The sequence below is a fragment of the Lissotriton helveticus genome, chromosome 2_2 (assembly GCF_964261635.1).
Source record: "Lissotriton helveticus chromosome 2_2, aLisHel1.1, whole genome shotgun sequence".
In the NCBI taxonomy this organism is placed as follows: Eukaryota; Metazoa; Chordata; class Amphibia; order Caudata; family Salamandridae; genus Lissotriton; species Lissotriton helveticus.
In genome coordinates this window covers 346,242,584-346,265,683 of record NC_136060.1, presented here as the reverse complement: position 1 = coordinate 346,265,683, position 23,100 = coordinate 346,242,584, and the positions used below count along the sequence as shown (strand labels likewise).

At 45.9% G+C, this 23,100-nt stretch overlaps 1 protein-coding gene across 1 annotated transcript in view; it reads left to right on the top strand.

Moving 5' to 3' along the window:
• The window catches only part of GRPEL1 (GrpE like 1, mitochondrial), a 125,973-nt gene that overhangs the window by 29,072 nt on the left and 73,801 nt on the right, over positions 1 to 23,100 (top strand). Inside the window, exon 2 of the mRNA XM_078678519.1 lies at positions 18,311 to 18,479. Within this exon, the coding sequence (XP_078534645.1) occupies positions 18,311 to 18,479 (169 nt within the window). The remainder of the gene's footprint in view (positions 1 to 18,310; positions 18,480 to 23,100) is intronic.

The following is a 23,100-nucleotide window of genomic DNA, read 5'->3' as shown; positions in this document are numbered from 1 at the left end:
TTTTTTAACAAATGAACACAACCTTCAGACTTACAGGACATTAACTTATTTTTTTAGCAAGGCTGTTCTGTGTGACCGTTTTAAACATTTTTATTTGTGACTGGCACGTTTGTGCATGTTTTATCTCCTGATGATTGGATCTTTTGTTCGCGCCGTTTAATTAGTTGTGAAGAAACATTCCTAACACATCCTAACTTCTCCCTGCCCCCTGCAGTGTTTTTTCGAGTGGTTCCAAAAAGCTCGACACTAGTAGTTGGGGGTAATTTTGTCCGCGAAACATTAGTCCCTATTTGCTCTTCATATCGTTGAACCTGGTGACTTCGGCACACCTCTAGGAGTTGTGAGCAAGGTCTCGCGGACTTCACGATGAGGGAATGAAATCCGTTGTTCCTTTTTATCGGGTAATATGATGTATTTGGGAAGGGAAGTCAGAGAGCGGCTGCCATGCTGCAGAATCGTCTTTGGTGTTTGCAGCGTGCCCAGCTGTATTGATTCTCATCTCTCGCTGACCCCACGCTCAGCAGACCCACTATTAAATTTTAAATGACACTCGAGACTTTTACTGCGCAGTGTAGCTGCTGGGTGTGAGGCGCCAGCTTCTTTTCCACCGATGTCTTTAGCTGGTCGTAGAGCCATGACCGTATTAAATAAACAATTTGTCATATCCGGCCAATGATGCTCTAGCTCTGTCTTGGAATTTTATATTCTTCATTTTTACTGAGGTTTGTAGTAAAAAGAAATTTTCACGCAAACCTAGGTTTAAAATTACCATTTTGGCCCGCTTCATTTCATTGTGATTTATTTTTCTTTGATAGGACAAAAGTTATTTACAAAAATGTAAGCTATTGACATTACAAATTAAATAAATTATTTAAGTATTAATTATTTAAAAAAAAATAAAAGCATTGTTATTTGTAATATCAATAGATCTAAGTCACGTAAATACAAAACATGTTCCACTCACTCATGCAAAGCCACTCACAACCACGCAGTGCCACTTTCACCCACACAGCACCACTTTCAGACACACAACGCCACTCACACCCACGCAAGCCCACTCTCACACACGCAACGCCACACTCACCCACGCAATGCCACTCACCCACGCAATGCCACTCACCCACGCAATGCCACTCACCCACGCAATGCCACTCACCCACGCAATGCCACTCACCCACGCAATGCCACTCACCCACGCAATGCCACTCACCCACGCAGCACCTCTTGCAGACACGCAAGGCCAGTCACACACGCAACGCCACTTTCACCCACGCAGCACCTCTTGCAGACACGCAAGGCCAGTCACCCACGCAAGGCCAGTCACCCACGCAAGGCCAGTCACCCACGCAAGGCCAGTCACCCACGCAAGGCCAGTCACCCACGCAAGGCCAGTCACCCAAAACAAAATAACTTTGACATTTTACATATCCAAAACTCAAACTTATCTATTGCGAGACCTATTGCATTTCCAATGCAATAGGTCTCGTTTTAACGCAAATTTAAGCTATAGGCCTTGTAAATGACAAAGCCTTTTATTTATGTTCTAAAAACCAGAACGCAAAAATAAAGGGCATTATCATTTACAATGCTAATAGTTCAGACTCTCGTAATTGCGAGACCTATTGCATTTCCAATGCTTGTTTTTGTTAACTTTCCCTGGCTGCACGCATCCACTAACACTGTTCACACTGTTTTCAACCCCATTCACTGTTAGGATAAGATTTCTTCCCACCGAAAAACAGCTTCTAACCGCATGCTTGAATGTTTGTTTTTTAATTAGTTGTGAAAAGCAGATACTTTAGCCTTAGTACGTTTGTGGTATTTCCTATTAATGTCTCAGTATCGTTCTTTGCACTTTGTAGGCATTATCAGATTGATTTTCTTTCAACTTAATCTATTTGGTCATTATGATCAAATTCTGAATGTTGTAATAAACATTGCACTTTAAAAATAAAGCTAATATACTGGAGCTATGCTATATTTGACTACTAAACGGGCAGCCTCAATTTCAGTTACCTTTCAGTTAAAATGGACTTGATTTGAATGGTGCAGTAGAACCAAAAGCTCTAGGGATCCCACAAAACCCAGATTATTGCTAAAATTTAGAATTAAACGGGCAGTCACTATTGAAGTTGCCTTGCACACAACAGGGTCATGATTTCAATAGTACAACAGATGCAGTAGCACCGGGACCAAAAGCTCCAGGCACCCCACTAAACCCCTAACGCTATATTTTATTCCTAAATAGGCAACCACAAGTGCAGTTAACTTGTAAACAACAGGGTTATGATTTGAATGGTGCAGCGGTTGCAGTAGCACTGGTCCCCAAAGTGTTAGAACTCCTCTAAACACATAATATTGCTATATTTGACTACTAAACAGCATGTGCAGTGGCACTGGGGCCAAAAGCTCCAGGGACCCCACTAAACCCAGATTATTGCTAAATTTGAATACTAAACAAGACCATGTGCATTTATCTAGCAGGCAATAGGGTCATGATTTGAATGGTTTACCAGGTGCAGTGGCACCAGGCCTACAATTTGTCATGACCTCCTCGAAAAACCTAATATTGCTAAATGTTATTACTATACAGGCAGACACAATTGCAGTTATCTGGCAATTAAATGGGGGTTGATTTGAATGGTTCAGTAGGTGCAGTGACACCAGGACCAAAAGCCCTAGGGACCCCACTAAATGCAGAATATTGCTAAACTCTACTACTAAACAGGCAGTCACAAGTGTAGTTACCTTGCAAGCACTTGAGGGCATGATTCATATCAGTGGTGCATTGACACCGGGGCTCCAGCTCTAGGAACCCCTTTAAACATCACATATTGCTATATTTTACTACTAAACAAGCAGTCACAAGTGCAGGTATCTTACAAGCAATAGGTGTATGATTTGAATGGTACAGTGGCACAAGGCCCACAAGTTGTCATAACTTCTCTAAATACATAATATTGGAATTACATCAATTAATTGATTTCCCTCTTTAATTTCATTTTTCTAAAATTACTTATCCACAATATACCACTAGGAACTGCACAGTATATTGCATTTTTGTACATAAATAATTCATAACACTTAAACATACTTTTTGTAACTTGTATTGCACAACTACTCGGCAATCTACAACAAAAAGCACCTTATTATTAATCATATAGGCGAAACCTATGCATTTACCAATGCTTGTTTATATAGCCTATTGCTGTACTCTAGCTTTGCTGGATTTAGAACTCTGTGTAAGAACTAGTGGAAAGATTTTCCAATTTAGAACAGTTTGAAAGGTCGGGCTGCTTAAGCAAGTCAGAAAATGGGTCTTAAAAGGTATGTACTCATGCACAGCCATTTAAAGTCAACATACTAGCTCTTAAAACTGACCCCTCCACTTAATCTGTTTCCCCATACTTCACTTTTGTAGTGTAAATTGAAGCAAGCTTGAAGGCTCAGACCTGGCTTAGATTGGCACTGGGCACAGTATCAAGAACAAAAAAAGTGGGTTGAGGGTCCAAGGGAATATTTAACGACCTCTGCACAGTTACATCCCCCTTATCTAGAATTACATTACAAAACAAATAACTGAACCTGGGCACAGTAGTCATGTCTTTCCTGCCTCTTTACTTGTCAGTACAAATTCGACATCATTGGTGTGGCACACTCTTCTCTGCTGCTGTAATGCTGTCTGCAAAGTGTAGTTCCTGCAGCCTTGCAACGTCATCTGCAACATATGAAGATATTGCTTCTACAGCAGTGCAATTAAATATAATGGCCAACTCCAAGTCAAGAAACCCCCTCCGTTCTTCCCCTGGTGTTCTGGGTTGCGGCCGCTATGTCATTTGTCTTCCTATTGAAGTCTCCTATAGGAACTACAAATTGTTAGGATAATATAGGCAGTAATAAGTGTGCAAAGACCAAACTACATAAGCAGTTATCAGAGGGCCAAATAAATCACTTTGCTATTTTGTTCATAACTGTTCGATGATGTACCATACGTGTTGATTGTCTGATGGACGAAAGAATCTACCAATAGTCCATGACCTTGAATGCAGCTGAATATTCTGAGACTATGAGCAGCTCCGATTAACTGTAGTCACTGGTATAAGCGGTTCAGAGGTATTCATGTGGATGATTTCGTGCTACACATGAGGCAAAACATTGATTGGTAGTTTCTGAGGAGGTTGTTTTGCTTCAGGCTACCACATCAGGTTTAACCACATCGATGCTATGCATTTTCCCCTCCTGTGCTGAGATTTACTCATTCCCATGTTTCATGACGAGCTGGGCTCGTCATGAGCGTGCGAGGAGGCTACCTCATGACGAGCCCAGCTCGTCATGAGCGTGGAAGGGGTTAAGCAGGGCTTTAAGTAGGCAGTTTTAAAAGGTCTCAGCACCTATCGGGCTTTTCATTTTTACCCTCCCCTCCACCTTGAAAAGTCTTACCTCCGCGGCAGTAGCACTCATCACTGGCCTTGGATGTAACTGTGAAGAGACTCCTTTCTTAAGCACGCTGCCACAATCCAGAGCTATTCGGAAGGTATGATCACATGATGGCGATCTGAAAACGCACTCCGTGGAATACATCGTGGGGCAGGAGGGTTGAAGGGCAGAGCTCGGGCTCTAAATGTAAGCACTGTTAAAGCCGTTGCATTGGCTCCTGCTGCCCAGTATTAGCAGCTTCTAGACCTTTTCAAGCCCACAATACATAAGTCAATATTTTACAGTTTGATCTAACCTTCTTAATTTAGCGTTAGTTATTTCACAATCTCATTTCAGTATTGAAGGATTTTCAATATTATTAAGAAAAAAGTTGTTTTTACTCATTTAGCTTATGTGGCTGACAACCATTGACCAAGCCAATACTCCTAGTTTGTTTCAAGGGTAAAGTCGGTTGTTGTATTGTATCTGGATGCAGGAATGGAAAGAGGCAGCAATATAGCAGTCAGGCAGCACACTATGGTAAGCACAGATGTTTAGGTTGTGTTTAAGCCGCACCCTTGATTACATAGGCCACGCCCCTCTGAGACAACACCCTCGCCATTTTTTCATCCCACCTAAAGCCCTGGGTTCAAGTATCTTTGCTATATGGATACATGTCTGAAACTTTTTGTAGTGTTGCACTATTTCTGGCTCGTCTGATGGGGTTTCAATGGATTGGTAGTGCAGTGCTTTAGCGCCTGAAAGACCTCACCCTTATGGAAGGAGGGTTCCATCTGTAAACGTCACTAAAAACATAAGCTGCAAAAAAAGTGTGTCAGTTCAATCCGTGTGGGCTCAATCCATAGGGAGTTAGTAAAGTTCCTGTGTCGAAATCGGCCTATGAATACTTTTCCAAACAAAAGCAGAATTTCAAAAGGCCTGACCAACAAAGGATATTAAATGTTTGGAAAAGTCGGAGACTAAGGCCCCCATTTCAAGTGGTCTATAATAACCAATTTGCCTGATAACAGTAGTAATCCTCAGAATCCGGAATTACAAAGAAATGCCAAAATTCTACAGTTCCTCTGTTTCCCACTCAGACATTTCAATTCTATAGAGCTGTTATGGTCTTGGTTGAATAGCTGTTACATTATCACTGCATCCCGAAAGCTTCTATTACTCTATTTATTGATTGAGGCTAGGGCTTTGTTAGTGCAGCATCATGTTACTAGAAGAATAACAAGCTGTGGAAGATGCTAATTTTGAAAAACAGTTGTGAATTCACAATTGCTTCTCTTGCTGCTGAATTGATAAAAATCACTTTAAAATGGTCAGGCGATTCAGTTGATGTTTCTTAAGTTACATTTGCCCGGCGTAAAACGCCTCTAATACCATACGAAGTTATCCAATAAAGAGGCAGGCGCTGGAGACAGGAAGACAGGAAACAAGTTTTATTCCGACGGATCAGAACACGTCAGATCGGACAACAAGGTATTGTCTCGAGGTGCTCTCCCAGCCTCTCTGGGGCCTGGTCTTTTATACACTGGTTTAAGACATGTGAACGTTCTTTATTACAACAAAGACATTGTGAAGTATGAGGATGACATCCCCGGCACCCCCCCAGTTCCGGCCCATTCCAACACATGACAACAGTAGAGGCCCTTACCCCTCATACAATGGGAGGGGGCTATCACGCAGCTGAGTGTTCTGCCGATTACTTTGGAATGTATGCGCCTGATCGAATCTCAGGGGGTGGGGAGGTCATGATCAATAGTGGCTCCTTTCAAGAGAGGCGAGTGCATACAGTAGTGGGCAATAAACTGTATCCTCAGGCTAAGGGATGACCAGCGGTTCGTACAGGCAATCGGGCTCAGAGGAAGGGGTCATCAAAGGAGAGATATTCATGAAAGGAAGGATCGGTGTGGACAATCGAGCGTGGAGGAAGGGTTTATCCACAGAGGGGTATTCATGGAAGGAGAGGAGGTGCTGGTCAGGCGCGGGGTGTGATTCATTCATGAAAGCGTCATGCAGAAGGAGAAGGGTTCATGACTTGTGCATGTGAGAGCAGGGGCGGTCAGGGTGCATGGGGAATGCTTGCAGGGTCAGGGAAGTGTGCTGACGGGTGATCGTGAACAGGGAGACCATGGTACCTAAAATGGCTGTCGTGTATGTTCATACGTGAGTCTGCAAGATGGCGTAGATGATGTTCAATACACGAACTAAAATTCCACAGTCCTCCCTTTTAACATGTCTCGCCAGCTTGTCAGTTCGGATCGATCCCCATGAGACCTCGCACCTCTATCTCGTATAGGGGGCTCATGTGTTCAGTTTTAAAGTCCACAGTCTTAGGGCACATACAGTTGGAAACGAGTGAACACAGAGGTGGCAAACATTGAATACCCAAGCAACACCCACATAGCATCATGATTGGTATCAATATAAACGTAAACAATCTCCATCCCCAGTCCTTTAAAGTGTCCCAGAACCAGCCTCCAAGCGACCATCCTTCCTGCTCCTGGTGAACCTCCGAGGACAGTCTGTGGAGGTGTTCGATTGCTTTGTAGACTGAAGGTGAGTTATCTGGCACGTAGGTGCAACAGCTGGAGCCGATGATGCGGCATGCTCCTCCACGGTCGGCAAGAATCACATCTAGAACAAGGCGGTTTTGGAGAGCCACCAGGCGGACTGCCTGAAGCTCAGCCGTGTTGTTAGCGAGGATGCCAGCCGTGATGTTAATGGTTGTTTCTATTGCCTGAGTTAGGTGTCGGATAGCGCGGCTGTTTGCCATTGGTCCTCACAGAGGAACAAGTCCCTTTGCTGCATCTAGGAACTGTGCTCCGGTGGAGTCGGCTTGTTCAACATCTCCGGCGCGCTTTTGCCGGTGGTGGTAGGCTGAGGCTACATACGTGGGAGGAAGAATGAAGGCGATGTAGCACGTACCCCTCCAACCTTTCGGGAGCCAGGTGTAAGCTTTGGTGCCACAAACAAAGTACATATTCGGAGAAGCAACAAAGGAAGGAGGATCAACTGAGACCAATGTTCTGGTGATGCGGCAGGAACTGTGACCCACCAGCTGCGTTCCCTGGCCTTCGAGGCATACGAGTCCTGTGACATTGATGACAGACAGGGCCACGGTCAGGGTGGCAGCTGTTTGCTTCCGCAGGTGGGAGAAGGTGGGTCTGGCAGGATTGTGGAGCACTTGCATTTCGACTCTTTCTTTGGCCGGGATGTTCGCAAGGAAGGCTGAACCTGAAAGCACAGGACAAAGGGGGCAGACGTCTTTCCTGTTTTGTTCAGCCAGAACCCATAGTAGAAGTGTGATACTGTTTGACCAGAAGCGGCGTTGTCCTTGTGGCTTTCCTGCAAGAGGATCAACCAGGCGAGGTAGGAGCTGTGAACTGAGAAAGGAGAAGGGATGAAAGGTATAGAGTGTTCAGTGGCATGCGGGAGCAACCCGCAGATCCAGCAGTTCGTGGCATTTGTAGCAAGGTTGTGCTGGTGCAGCAGTTGCACGAAGGAATTGTTCCAGAACTCCCTACGCCTCTCTCGGAGCTGAGGCGAAAGGGGAATCAAATGATGCTCTTTCACGGTGTTTGGCTGTACAATGGCCAGCAACATCTGGTGAGCGGGTGTGCTTTCCTCCAAGATCCAGAAGGAAATCATGAGGAGGAGACAAAAGAGGAAGACAATGAAGAAGCGATTGTCTTTGATTTGTGCAAATTATCAGTCTTTGGGTTCCTGTAGTGGGTATTTCCTGTTGCTTCCGACGTCTTCTTATCTGGCGCTTCCATCATCTTCTTATCTGGCGCTTCCATCATCTTCATCTTCAAGGTGCTCGGTAGTGGGCAGAACCACAGACTTTGTTTAGTTTCTCTCCGGGTAACCCTTGGTTGCTTTGGGTCACCAGAGCCGTCCGAGTGGTGATCAGTACTTGCCAGGGGCCCTTCCACCGGGGTTCCAGACTCTTTGCCCGTTGAAAATTCCGGACTAGGACATACTCTCCCGGTTGGATATCGTGACCGGGACCCCTGCAAGCATCGGGGATGGCCTGCTGCACCTGTTGATGAATGACAGACAATGTTTTAGTCAACTTGTATAAATAATCTGACAGCAGGACGTCGGGGACGTCGTGAATGGAGGTCGGCTTGGGGGCAGTCCAGAGGTTCATTGGTCGCCCAAACACAACCTCGTAGGGGGTCAGGTGGTGCTTAGTGGGAGTGGAGCGCATCGATAGTAATGCCAGTGGGAGGGCATCTGGCCACTTAAGTCCTGTGGTGGCCACTATCTTTGACAGTTTCAGTTTCAGTGTAGCGTTGTGTCGCTCAACCAGGCCAGCGGATTGGGGGTGGAAGACTGCATGGAATCTCTGTTTTACCCCCAACCCCTTCAGGATCAGTTGGATAACTTCAGCTATGAAGTGGGGGCCATTGTCGCTCCATAAAATTCGACAAAGGCCGTAGCGAGGGAAAAACTCTTTCAGTAGTACTTTGGCAGTAGTCATGGCAGTGTTATCTCGGGTCGGATAGGCTTCCACCCATTTGCTGAAGGCACATACAATGACTAATACGTACTTCAAGCCTTGGCACCTCTCTAGCTGGATGTAATCCATCTGGAGGACCTCAAAGGGGTGGTCGGGGATCTCAAACCCTCCCCGGGGTACCACAGTTCCTTTCCCGGGGTTGTGTTGTAAGCAGATAAGGCACTGCTGGACTAGGCGTTTGGCCGAGTCGGGGATCTTGTTGTTGTGCCCGACTTTGGAAATGAGTTCAATCATGGGGGCAGAGCCTATGTGTGCAGGGGAGTGTGCCATTGTTAGTATGGGGATCAAGTATGCATCAGGCAGCAACCATTTGTTTGTATCTTTTGTCCGCCAGCAGCCTTCATCGTCCCTTAGACCCACCCGTTGCCACTCAGTCAGTTCGTGAGGTGTGCTGGCCGACTGGATGTCCTTAATCGTTTCCCTAGCGTCAGTCCATTTTTCTGCTTGTGACCTAGTCACATACATGCGTGTCGTTGCCCTATTCTCAGCTGTGGTTCGGGCAGTGATGTCGGCCAGTGCGTTTCCCTGTCCAACTAAGTCCGTCACCTTCTTGTGTGCCTGGCATTTGATTACTGCTAATCGTTTGGGGAGGAGAACTGCTTCAATTAGGGCGGAGACTAGATCTCCATGAAGGATGGGCGTGCCGTGGGACGTCAGGAATCCCCTTTCCCTCCACAAGAGCCCAAAATGATGAACCACCCAGAAGGCATACTGGCTGTCTGTGTAAATGTTCGCCGCGGTTCCTGCTGCTATGATACATGCTCGTGTGAGGGCAATTAGCTCTGCTGCCTGTGCGGATCGTTGTGTGATGCGAGCTGTTTCAACTACTGTTCGAGCTGTCGTCACCGCATAGGCATCAGAAGTGGTGCCGTTTGGGAGTTTGATACAAGAGCCATCTACCCATAGTTCTCCATCAGGGTCTGTAAAAGCAACGTCTCGGAGGTCAATTCTACTCCTGGTCTGTTTGTCCGTGAGGGTCACACAGTCGTGTATAGGGGGCACATCGGGGTCATTTTCGGGCAAGGGCAACAGTGTAGCAGGATTCAATGTCGTGCATCTCTTCAGGGTGATGTGGGGTGCAAGTAGAGTCAATTCGTACCCTGTCAGTCGTGCACTAGTCAGGTGTTGAGTCTTGGTCTGGTTCAAAAGGGAGTCAACTGCATGGGGTACTAATACCGAGAGAGTGTTCGAAAGTACAATTCCCTCACTCTGGCGGATAGAGACAGCAGCAGCGGCTACTGCTCGAAGGCAGGCAGGTAGAGCTCTGGCGACTGGATCAAGAGTGGCAGAAAAATAGGCACAAGGGCGTTGTTTGGTGCCGATGGGCTGAGTTAGAACAGACAATGCGCATCCCTCCCTTTCGTGAGTGAAGAGGGAGAAGGGCTTGGAGGAATCTGGTGTTCCTAGAACGGGTGCCGAGCAAAGGGCATCCCGCAGCTCCTTAAAGGACGCTTGGCATTCGGGGGTCCAAGGGAGTGGGAAAGGGACATCTTTGGCCAACAGGGAAAGTAGGGGTTTTATGATGAGACTGAAATTCGGTAACCATTGTCGACAGAAAGAGGTAAGACCCACTAATGAACGGACTTGCTTCTGTGTTTTTGGAATGGGGGTGTCTAGGATGGTCTGGATTCGGTCGGGCGTAAGTTTCCTCCCTTCTTTGGACAGGAGATGGCCTAGGTATGTTACTTGGGGCTGGCAGAACTGCAGTTTCTTTTTGGAGACTTTGTGGCCATTCTCTGCAAGAAAGTGCAAGAGTTGGATAGTGGCTGTGATTGCAAGTGGAGTGGTGTCGGCCGCCAAAAGGATATCATCGACATATTGGATCAACACCACTCCATCTGGTAGATGGACGGCGTCCAGCTGTCTTTTGAGGGCCTGGCTGTAAATGCTGGGACTTTCAGTGTAGCCCTGGGGAGCTCTACAAAATCGGTATGAACGGTTTTTTAAAGTGAAGCCGAAGAGATAGCGGCTGTCTGGATGGATGGGGATAGAGAAAAATGCATTTTTAAGATCAATAACGGTGAAGGTGGTGGCGGTGGACGGGATGAGAGTCAGAATGGTGGCGATGTCTGAGACTACGGGGTACTGTGGTACCACCACTTTGTTGACTTCTCGCAGGTCGATGATGAAGCGGTACGCTTTCTCATCTCCCTCACCTTGCTTCTTAACAATGGGTAGGATAGGGCTATTGCAGACATTACTAACTACTTCCTCTACCACTCCTGCATCTACCAAGGACTGAATAATCGCTACCAATGCCTTCTCGCCTTCGGGCGATATTCGGTACTGTGGGAGTTTCGGGAGTATTGCATCTGGTCGAACAGTTATGTGTACGGGATCGATCATCATTCGTCCTACATCCGAGTCGTTTCTGGCCCATAGGTACAGGGGTAGGGTATCGAGCGAGGATAGGTCAGCATCTGTTATGGTGTACATATGTCTTGCAGGGTAGGATCTGGGCATGCTCGGGTTGTCGTACAGGATGACTCGGATTCCATCCGGGGAACACCTAATAGTAGCTCGGAAATGTTTCAGTAAATCAATACCCATAATGGCGGCAGGGGAGTTGGAGGAGAGCAGAAATGCTGTGTCAGTGGGGTTGTCTCCTAGGTCAAAGGAGATAGGTACAGACAGGGGGTTGGTGGAGGGCGTTCCATCGAAACCTATCGATGTAATGTGTGAGCCAGACAAGGGTGCCCTTGGAATCAGTCGCTTTGATAATACACTACGTGTCGCTCCAGTGTCTACCAAGAATGGAGACTTTGTACCCAGGACCTTAGCAGTGATGTAAGGACCTTGCTGGTCAACACAGAGCTCGACTGGATCCCTCCCTTGCCCCTGGCAGTCCTATGCAGAGTCGTGAGCATTGTTGTAGTCGGACTGTTGGCACTGATTCTGTCGGGGGCGGTCAAATGTGTTTGGTCTGCCAGGTCGATCATTGATGGGGTCGTGGGCCTGCCCTCGCCCCTGCCCTCCAGTTTTGGGGCCATTTGTCATGTCCCTTGTCTCTTTATTTTTAATCATTTCCCGAAGGGCCGGGCATTGGGACTTCCAATGTCCAAATTCTTTGCAAAATGCACACTGGTTCTCATCGAGGTCAGTTCGTGGAGCACCGGGTGTGGGGTTGCGGTCTCTAGTGGGCGGATTCCTAGGGGCATTCGACTGGTAGTTCCCCCTATACCGTTCCCTTCCTGTAGTCACTCCCTGCAATTGAGCAATCATTACTCGTTCCTTTAAGTCCTTTTTCTTTCTCTCAATCGCCCTCTCGTTCTCGTTCTTTTGGTGTTCGTAATACTGAGCCATCTGAAGGATAGCTGCAGGTTTGGAGGCTCCCCAACTACTCTCACTCGTCTGTAACTTTTGGGAGACCTCTTGCGATAGCCCTTTTACGTAGTTTTGCACGAATAGGTGTTGTCCGGTTGCGGTGGCCACTGTAGTCGGAGAACACCGTTTCAAATCGGGAGAAATATTCTGATACGTCTTCCTGGGGTTTCTGACGGCAAGCCGTGACTACCGACCAGTCTACCTTCTTCTCTGGGATCAATGTCTTTAGTTTCTGCACTATTTTGTCCGGGAGTTCTAGTATGTCTTTTACAGGTTTCTTTCCGGGCTCTCGCTGCCCATCTAGTTCATTGAGTTGTTTCCAGGTGTGTCCGAACAGATCTGTGTGGTCGGCTTTCCGGATTTGCTTCCACACATCGGCCGGCAGACACAACCCGAAAAACAAATCAATGTCCGATAGAGTCATTATAGTTGAGCCCAAGGCTGTGCCTAGTTCGGTATAAAATGCTGTAGGGTTCTTCCTTAAATCGGGCAGGGTTTGCCTAAAAGTTAAAAGGTCTTGCCGATCCCATGGTTGGTAAACCCAATTATACACAACCCTCCCCTTTGCATCTGCGTGGTTGATATCATCGTTTGTTCCCTGACCTCTTGGGGGAACCCAGTAGGGGGCAGCTTCTCTGATAGGCATCATAGTGTTGGCTGCTTCTAATGAAGGCTCAATCGTCTCAGGGACTGTGATCTTGACCTCTGGTTTCTGTTCCGCGAGGTGGCGGAAGACCTCAAGCGTTTGCATGAAGAGGTCCGTCACATCGCTCTCAGTCCCATCTCCAACATCGACCCTTCTATATAGAGTCGTTAGTTTTGCAGGACCCTTATTCTGGTACCTATCCTCATATGCGTTCAGGGTGTGGTAGCTGAACCGCAGAATGAAATGCCGTCTGTGACTACCGGCATGTGAGTTGTGCATATTCATCGTATATTCTTCGCTCTCCTTCCGTTCTACCAATGTTTTTGCTATCTTGTCGATTCCATCCCGCTCATCTTTGCTCAACCTATTTGGTCTGGCTGTTAGCTGTTTGCCAGTCTCGAGTTCATCTGGTGTTGTTACCCATGCGGCCGGTGTGAAGGCCTTAAGAGTCGGGGCACTAGCGCTAGGGTTACCCTCGACTGCACTTTGAACTGGTGAGTGTTGTGCTAGAGGCTGGCAGGGAGCATAAGGAGGGGGCATGTAGATAATTGGAGGACCGAGCAGTAACTCGTCATTTGCCCGCTGTTTGGAGGGCATCTCCGGGTAGAGCGTAGGGGTGGTCCTGACAGGGCATTGGCCTGCCAGTCCTGATTCTTGTGTTTGTTTAACTTCCTCTCTTCTTCTTATTTCTTCATCTAGTTCTTTTGCGGCTAGATGGGCTGCTTTTCGTAACTCTTTCACTATTTTTGCTTCTTCTCTTTTCCTTCGCTGTTCTGCTTCTTTGCGCCACATGCCAATACTATCGAGCATAGTGGGCGTTGCCTTATTTATTTTTACAGCTGCTTCTAATGTTTTTATTTTATTTTCATCAAAAGAACCTATCAGTGGCCACTGACTTTCGGGATTCTTTTTTGTATATTTATGCCATAACTTACTATAAGCTATAGCGACTAGTCCTTGCTTAGTAAACATGTCCTTATTAGGGGTGCCTTCCAATGGAGCTGGATGGTTCATCTCTAATAAGCGGTCCGGGTTGACCCAACTACTAACCAATGGGGAGAAGATAGGCATGACGGATTACAATGGGGGCAAAAGCCTGCACTACCTATCTTTTCACTACTTGCAAAAACTGGACAGAATATTCTATTCTACGCTGTTTGCAAACAGAGAATACCTCCAGAAGGAACCAATTCCAAACAGTCAATGTTTGGATAAACAATCAATCAATGAGGAATGAAGTAGGCACGACGGGTTACAATGGAGGCAAAAGCCTGCGTTACCTACCCTTCACTTTCTACAAAGGGAGAGAGAATATTCCTATTCTTCCCCGTTTGTAAGCAGAGAAGATCCTTAAGAGAACCAACTTCGAACAACTCAATGCTCGATTCAAAGAATCAATCAATGGGGAGAAAAATAGGCACGGCAGATTACAATGGGGGACAAAAGTCCGCGTTACCTACCCTTCACTATCTGCAAAGACTAAACAGAGTATGGCGATTCTGTGCTTGTTTGCAAATAGAGAATCTCTCAGAGACAATAAAATAAGTAATACTAGTATTTTCAAACAATCAAACAATCAATTTCGTAATTTGTCGTGTGTCACGACCTTACCCGGACCGCATGGACAGTTTCTCGTCTTCCGCTTCCAGCGCCCGATCGTCCTCTACTCTCTGTTGCTATCGCGGCACTCCTGGTGGTTCCCAGTCAGGACCGTAGATCACTCGGGAGAGGTCTGCTCGGAATCAGTGAAGTTCAGATGATCGGCTGTCAGACGAGGGTCTATCGGACAGGAGCTCTCCCGATCGTTGCAGTCGTTCACTCTGTCGTTGGGACCTCTCCCACTGGATCCACGTGTCGCTGATGGGCCCCGCGTTTGGGACGCCAATTGATAAAGATCACTTTAAAATGGTCAGGCGATTCAGTTGATGTTTCTTAAGTTACATTTGCCCGGCGTAAAACGCCTCTAATACCATATGAAGTTATCCAATAAAGAGGCAGGCGCTGGAGACAGGAAGACAGGAAACAAGTTTTATTCCGACGGATCAGAACACGTCAGATCGGACAACAAGGTATCGTCTCGAGGTGCTCTCCCAGCCTCTCTGGGGCCTGGTCTTTTATACACTGGTTTAAGACATGTGAACGTTCTTTATTACAACAAAGACATTGTGAAGTATGAGGATGACATCCCCGGCACCCCCCCAGTTCCGGCCCATTCCAACACATGACAACAGTAGAGGCCCTTACCCCTCATACAATGGGAGGGGGCTATCACGCAGCTGAGTGTTCTGCCGATTCCTTTGGAATGTGTGCGCCTGATCGAATCTCAGGGGGTGGGGAGGTCATGATCAATAGTGGCTCCTTTCAAGAGAGGCGAGTGCATACAGTAGTGGGCAATAAACTGTATCCTCAGGCTAAGGGATGACCAGCGGTTCGTACAGGCATTCGGGCTCAGAGGAAGGGGTCATCAAAGGAGAGATATTCATGAAAGGAAGGATCGGTGTGGACAATCGAGCGTGGAGGAAGGGTTTATCCACAGAGGGGTATTCATGGAAGGAGAGGAGGTGCTGGTCAGGCGCGGGGTGTGATTCATTCATGAAAGCGTCATGCAGAAGGAGAAGGGTTCATGACTTGTGCATGTGAGAGCAGGGGCGGTCAGGGTGCATGGGGAATGCTTGCAGGGTCAGGGAAGTGTGCTGACGGGTGATCGTGAACAGGGAGACCATGGTACCTAAAATGGCTGTCGTGTATGTTCATACGTGAGTCTGCAAGATGGCGTAGATGATGTTCAATACACAAACTAAAATTCCACAGAATACTTTTGACCCTAACTTGGAAAATTTGGAAGACGATACATTGCCTTGTAAGTTACACACAAAAAAAAAATAGTCTGTATAACAAATTTGATATGTGTAAGCAAGGTGGGTGGATAATTTATGACGAATGTAATGTTTCCTGTATACACATTGTGCTTTTGTTCCTGGGGCTGTGACTACTTGTGTACAAAAGCTGCCTAATGTAGGGGCTATATTGAGTTTGGCTACCAACTATGTGCTTGTTGATAATTTGCCTTGTAACGGGGCATGTATTAATATCCACTCCCCACTTCTTATTCAACCAATCAATCAATCACAGCACTTGTATAGCGTGCTACTCACCCGGGAGGGTCTCAAGGCGCTTGGGGGAAGGGGTTCGCTACTGCTCGAACAGCCAGGTCTTGAGTTGCCTCCTGAAGGCGAGGTGGTCCTGGGTCAGCCGAAGGTGGATGGGGAAGGGAGTTCCATGTCTTGGCCGCCAGGTAGGAGAAGGATCTGCCTCCGGCGGTGGCTCTTCGGATGCGTGGTACGGCGGCGAGGGAGAGGCCGTAGCTGGCGGGTGGGCGTGTGGAAGGTCAGGCGGTCGTTGAGGTACTTAGGGCCCAGGTTGTGGAGAGACTTGTGTGCGTGGGTGAGGAGCCTGAACGTGATCCTCTTGTTGACGGGGACCCTGTGTAGGTCCCTCAGGTGGCCGGAGATGTGGCTGCGTCGGGGGATGTCCAGGATGAGTCGGGCGGAGGCGTTCTGGATGCGTTGGAGTCTTTTCTGTAGCTTGGCTGTGGTTCCGGCGTAGAGGGTGTTTCCGTAGTCCAGTCGGCTGGTGACGAGGGCCTGGGTGACCGTCTTCCTGGTTTCGGTCGGGATCCAACGGAAGATCTTGCGAAGCATGCGGAGGGTGTGAAAGCATGAAGAGGAGACGGCGTTGACTTGTCTGGTCATCGAGAGGGAGGAGTCCGGGATGAAGCCCAGGTTGCGTGCGTGGTCTGTAGGTTTGGGGCGGTGCCCAGGGCTGGGGGCCACCAGGAGTCGTCCCAGGCGGAGGGTGATGGTCCCAGGATGAGGACTTCCGTCTTGTCTGAGTTCAGTTTCAGGCGGCTGTTCTTCATCCACTCGGCGACGTCTTTCATCCCTTCGTGGAGGCTGGTTCTGGCGGTGTCGGGGTCTCTGGTGAGGGAGAGGATCAGCTGGGTGTCGTCGGCGTAGGAGATGATGTTGAGGTTGTGTTGGCGTGCGATGGCAGCAAGAGGTCTCATGTAGACGTTGAAGAGGGTGGGGCTGAGTGATGATCCTTGCGGGACGCCGCAGATGACTTCGGTGGCCTCGGATCGAAACGGGGGGAGGCGGACTCTGTGTTCTTCCGGCGAGGAATGAGATGATCCACTCCAGTGCCTTCTCCTGGATGCCGGTGTTGCTGAGGCGTTGGACTAGGGTGCGGTGGCAGACCGTGTCGAACGCTGCTGAGAGGTCCAGGAGGATGAGTGCCGCTGTTTCCCCGTTGTCGAGAGGGCTCGGATGTCGTCGGTGGCTGCAATGAGGGGGGTCTCGGTGCTGTGGTTGGCTCTGAAACCGGACTGCGAGGGGTCGAGGCATCCATTCGTCTCGAGGAAGGCGGCAAGTTGTCTGTTGGCGATCTTCTCGATGACTTTGGCAGGAAAAGGGAGGAGCGAGATGGGGCGGAAGTTCTTGAGGTCGGTGGGGTCCGCTGTTGGTTTCTTCAGTAGGGCGCTGAGCTCAGTGTGCTTCCAGCTCTCCGGGAAGGTGGCGGTGTCGAAGGAGGTGTTGATGACGTCTCGGAGTTGTGGTGCGATGGTGGAGTCGGCCTTGTTGAAGACGTGGTGGGGGCAGGGGGCAGTCGGAGATCCGGAGTGGATGGTGTTCATCGTGCGGGCTGTGTCTTCGGTGGTCACCGTGGTCCAGGTGCGGAGGGTGGCGGTGGGGTGCGTTGGTTCTGCGGTTGGGTGCGTGGATGGTGCGCCGAAGCTGTTGTGGATGTCGGCAATCTTGTGGTGGAAGAGCGAGGCGAGGGAGTTGCAGAGATCTTGTGAGGGGGTGATGTCGTTGTTGCCGGTGCTGGGGTTGGAGAACTCCTTGACGATGCTGAAGAGTTACTTGCTGTCGTGTGCGTTGTCTTCCAGTCGATCCTTCAGTGATTTCTTCTTGGTGGTGCGGATGAGCTGGTGGTGCTTGCGGGTGGCGTGTTTGAGGGCGTTCATGTTGTCAGTGGTCCGGTCGAGGAGCCAGGCTTTCTCGAGGGTGCGGCAGGTCTTCTTTATTAAGCATAAAGAGTTACACTAGCTTGTGTTGTGCACTAAACAATTGTGCAAAAATATATAATGTATGCATGCTCAACCCCATAAAATTGAGTACTAAAACAGAAGCAATATACATATACTGCTTTCTCTTATGAGTAATGAAAGATGCTGCATTGTCTATGTTGGATCCTGTGATCCAGTGAGCTTATCTGCTTCAGCTTTATGAAGGTGAAAGAACTGTAAAGTGAATCCAAGTGGCATTGAGACAACTTCTGGATCATCGTAACTTGTTTCTATGTTCTGTTTCATTTGGTTTTAGATCGTGTCCACGGTTACTTTGTACAGCAACTAAACAAAAAAGCAATGGACCAAGCTCTGAAGACCAAAGTCGGAGTCCAAATGAACAAAAAGCTGACATTCCTCCTGCAGCAGACAAGGAGCTTGTTGAGGAAAAGTCCAAGTTGGAAGATAAACTGAACGAGCTTACTGTAAGATGCTGGTACTTTGGTCTCCTGTATATGCTTTTGTGAATATTGAAAGTTTGAATTTGATCATATGACTGACAAACTGAATTCCTTGGGTGTATAGCGTGACTGACAGATATGCCAACGTATCGTTAGGTCTGTCCTAACAGCATACATGCGCTGTTGCTGCAAAGGGTATTGTATACAGTAAAGGGCTTGGAGTCCGCCCATTACTTATGATTGGTTCACCTAATCTTCACTCTTCTTTGCTGCACCACATGCCATGCATCAGGTCCTTTCCTTCAAGTGAAGCATGGACGAAGCAAGGATTAGTTCAACTTAATTCGAGGTTGTCTACTGCTCGTGTTATTAAGGTACTATTTTTTTTTCCTCCCCCCCCCACTCCCCCTTGTGCCTGGTATTTCTTTCCCCTGCATCGCAAACTCGACCCAAAGGTATCGGAGCGCTTAATATGAGCTCTAGGTATATTAGTTTCATGTGAAAGCATTTGGCTTCACGGCCGTGGACATAAAGGTTGTTACTGCTCACTATTCATAGATGATGGGGTGTCTTTGGGCGGCATGGCGCTTACTGCTTCACAAGCAGACCGTCTTCTACACTTACTCTTTCGGGGAACTCCTTCGTCACGCAGTCTGTTCACATTGCACCTGGTCCTCACTTTGAAGATCCTGCTCTAAATAATACTGTTATTTTATTTGGGGCCGGTTAGCAGAAATGTAAGCGACCAGAACGAGCACCTATTTCAATGATTATGTATTAGTCACAAATAAGGGTTCTGCCTTGCAACATGCACAGCAGGCGCCATCTTTGAATGGTTAGCAACCAGCACCACAGGGCAAAGCAGGCAGAACCAAACCTCAAAACACACTTGAGTTTTTCATAAACTAATCAATTAGGAATTCAACATATTTTAAACTGTAGCTTGTTAAATATTTATGTGACTGGCTCTTGTATTCTTTATTTTAAAGGGCATATGAGTCAACATATATTTCTTGCTTTATTTCAGCATTTGTATTTTGCACATTCAAGATAGTTTTTAAAATCTTACTTCGGAAGCTCAGTATCCGGTGTGGTCTGTGTTTACTACATATAAAGAAATACACTCTATAACAAAACTTAGAATTGTGTGTAAAGATATTAGGTTCTGAAAAGGAGCATACAATTGAACGTAATGCCTTCATTAAATATGCACAAGCATGTCATTTATGAAACATCTTTTTTTCCCAAATTATTCAAAAGTTTATGTCTGGGCTGATACTTTTGACTACAATTAAAGAATAATTGAAGATAAGAAATCTCAAGACTCCTTGCAATCTATATTTGCATGTATTTTGTGGATCCCATAACCTTTTTTATAATTTGGGGGGGAACATTTTTTAATTACTTGTTTGTGCATAATGAAGGTATTGCGTTCAATTGTATGCTCCTTTTCAGAACCTAATTACTTTGAGAGAAAGTTTTTTCTGTTATATTTGTGACTTCTTAGCGGTGGGGTCATGGGAAGTTGAGCATCTCTACTATACATATATGAGAATTAAATACACTGGTGCAGCCCCTATTGCCTACACTGCTGTTTGCATAACTTCAAGTAATTGTGTATAAAGATACTGAAATCAATTTGTGCAAATATTTTATTTCATAATGAAACTTATCTAGTAGAAATCATTATAATGGTTTATACAATAGGGCTTGCTGCTCAATTTATAGTCATGATTATACCTGTGTTTTCATGCAGTAGTAGGTTTTTTGCAACCATTAATCATGCCACCTCACACAACTGCTTATCGCCCTTAATCATTTAGTAGTTATACCAGTCAAATTTTAATTTTGAGTGCTCTTATCTGCCTGGCACTGAGTTTGCTGAACCGTGCAGCTTCATCGGGAAACAAACTGTAACTGATTGAGTTTCATTGACTCGTAGGTGGTAATGTCATTTAATTAGTTCACATCAACATCATTTAACTTAGCAAAGGCAGCTAACACCAATTACAATAACAAGTGATTTTGTTGATCTTAGAAAAGTAAATTCATTGGACTCCTACATTACAGTTTTTCCAAAACTCCTTTTTTTTTCTTTTTTAGATAAACATCGTCAAACACAATTGGCAAAGCCAACAGTTCTGCATTGGCAGCCAAAAGGTGAGACCTGTTGGCTTTGCCGATGCTTGTTTGTGGATTGTATTTCCTGGCAACTTACCTTTCTGAAACAAAACGGCACAGATCTGTTACTTCAAAATTCACATACTCTGTATTCTTCTGCCATCTTGCACTCCAATATAGTTACGTTTAAAAGTGTGGACATTGTATATAAACATATTTGGATGGTGTTTATTGCAACTCTAGCATTCTAGTTAATACAACTCCTTGTTTTCCAATTTTTATCTACCATCTTTTTCATTTCAAAACTTGTTGCTACTTCATTCTTTACATAATACACATTGAACCTGAGCGCAGTTGAAACAAAAAGTAGTATATGGTGGGAGCATTTTAAACAGTGAGGAAGTTGGGTCATATTTTATTTTTTATTTAAATCTTTGTTATTCAGATACCTGATGATCAAGAACATGAAATCTGTGTATTTTAAGATTTACAGCCTATGGACTTTGCTAATAGCAACTCCTAGAACCTGTTGCCCCTGTGGAGCATGAAAATGAAGGCTAAAAAGTGCATAATCAGTTTTCGAAGTTCAGTAGTGGTTTGCACAAAATCTACATTTTCACGGATAGACCCATGTGCATGCAAATAAAAAAACCTGCTTAGAGTAGGATACAAACATCAAAGATCTTAACTTTCATGGATCTGCATGTAGCTTTATTCTTCTATATGACAATTATAATATGTGAATTTGAGAGGTCACATGAAATGTGCCTCTGAAGAGGAAACAATAGTACCATCTGTTAACGTCACCATCCACTTTAGAGGTAATTGGCCAAACCTTGTCCCAAGTCCTTGGACACCAACCATTATTTGTTGAAAGTCAGCCAACCTTGAAATCTACTTATATCCGTTTAGCTTTAGTGCCTTGGGCCAAGGATGAGGCATCCCATTGATGTCAATATAGTTTGTTGATCCTTCTGAAGATAAACTGGTTAAACTAACACACAAAAATGGTGGTAATGAAGTTAGTGACTTGTGCAAGCAATGACAAAGGAGGCCTCGAAGAATATTTGGACAAGCTACTTGGGTCTAGAGAATATTAGTCATTCTGTTCTTTGTGCTTATTTAGAGTTTGGCAGACAGGGCACACCCCTAAAACGTGGGGAATGTCCCAGGAGTCATATTTAGAGTGTTCTTGACTATAATTGTACTACGGCAGACAGGACATCTGCCACTTTTAGTGGTGTCTGAAATGGTACGTGATAGCACGATCACGACCCTACCTGGCGCACAGCTTTAATTTGGTAATATTTCCTCCTTTTCTATAGTTATCCGATTGTTCCAATTATTCCAACATTCCACAGTTTAGTTTTAAATTGTTGAATTTATTTTCAAAAAGCCAACTTTCAAGAAAAACGATCTTTTGCATTCAGATTCATTTCATTTTACTTTATAGCTTTTTTTATAGTTCATATTTTGTATTTAACTTCATACAAGTATATATCTGTAAGGATGATCGTTATGTCCTTCAAATACATCCTTCACTTAATTCATTGGCCCGATGCATTTCGGGACCCTTGTCCCTTCCTCAGGGGCCTCTGTAAACAAAAATTTTTTATAAACATTAGTTGTTTCTCACAATTTTCTAGCTACTTAGTTTTTAACCTCTAAACATCAGCCACTATTACTTGAGCTCACCTGGCTCATGCGTGTACATTATGTTACTAGATAATGGTATATCCAGTTTATATTTCCAAATAAACAACAATATCTGTATACTCTTAATGACATTTTCAATGATCTATACAGATCCAATCATCAATATCTGGGTGTTGGTAGCGTCATTAAATAATCACCAGTTCTGTAGCTTTCTCAACCAGCTAGTATTGACATTTTCAATAGTCTATACAGATCCAATCATCAATATCTGGGTATTGGTAACATCATTAAATAATTGCCAATTCTATAACATTCTCATCCTCATGTAAGTGCTTCAATCTGCATAATGCCTGCGGAACATTCTGGTTGAACATAGAGAGTAGTAATGTGTTTTCAATGACTCACCGGTTTGGTGAAACTTGAGCATGTAGACACTATGTTTTGTGCTTTAAACAAACTTCATGTGGATTAAAAATCTGCGTGAAACATGGAAAGGGTTTGTATCAAAAACCTGTAACAATGATAGAACTTGTGCAAAAACTGGCGCAGCTTCGCTATGAAGTTACCTGCTCTTCGTGAGTGGGGCTTCACCGTTTCTGAAAGGAAACGTGATATTCATGTAAGTATACGGAAAACGGGCGAGTGATAGAGTTCACTCTAAATTTAACCTATGGGAGCGTGCAGTTCGAATTGAGCTTACCGGGAACAATGCTTTGGCCTTCTTATATCTTCCAGCGCAGTCTGTAGATCTGTGCTCAATGTCGGCGATCGAGTGATTGTACCGGGTTCACGCTGTTATTTGACTCAGCTGAGTTGTTACTAAGACTGAAAGACGGACTGGAGACTCTGAGTGAGAGTGTCCGCCATC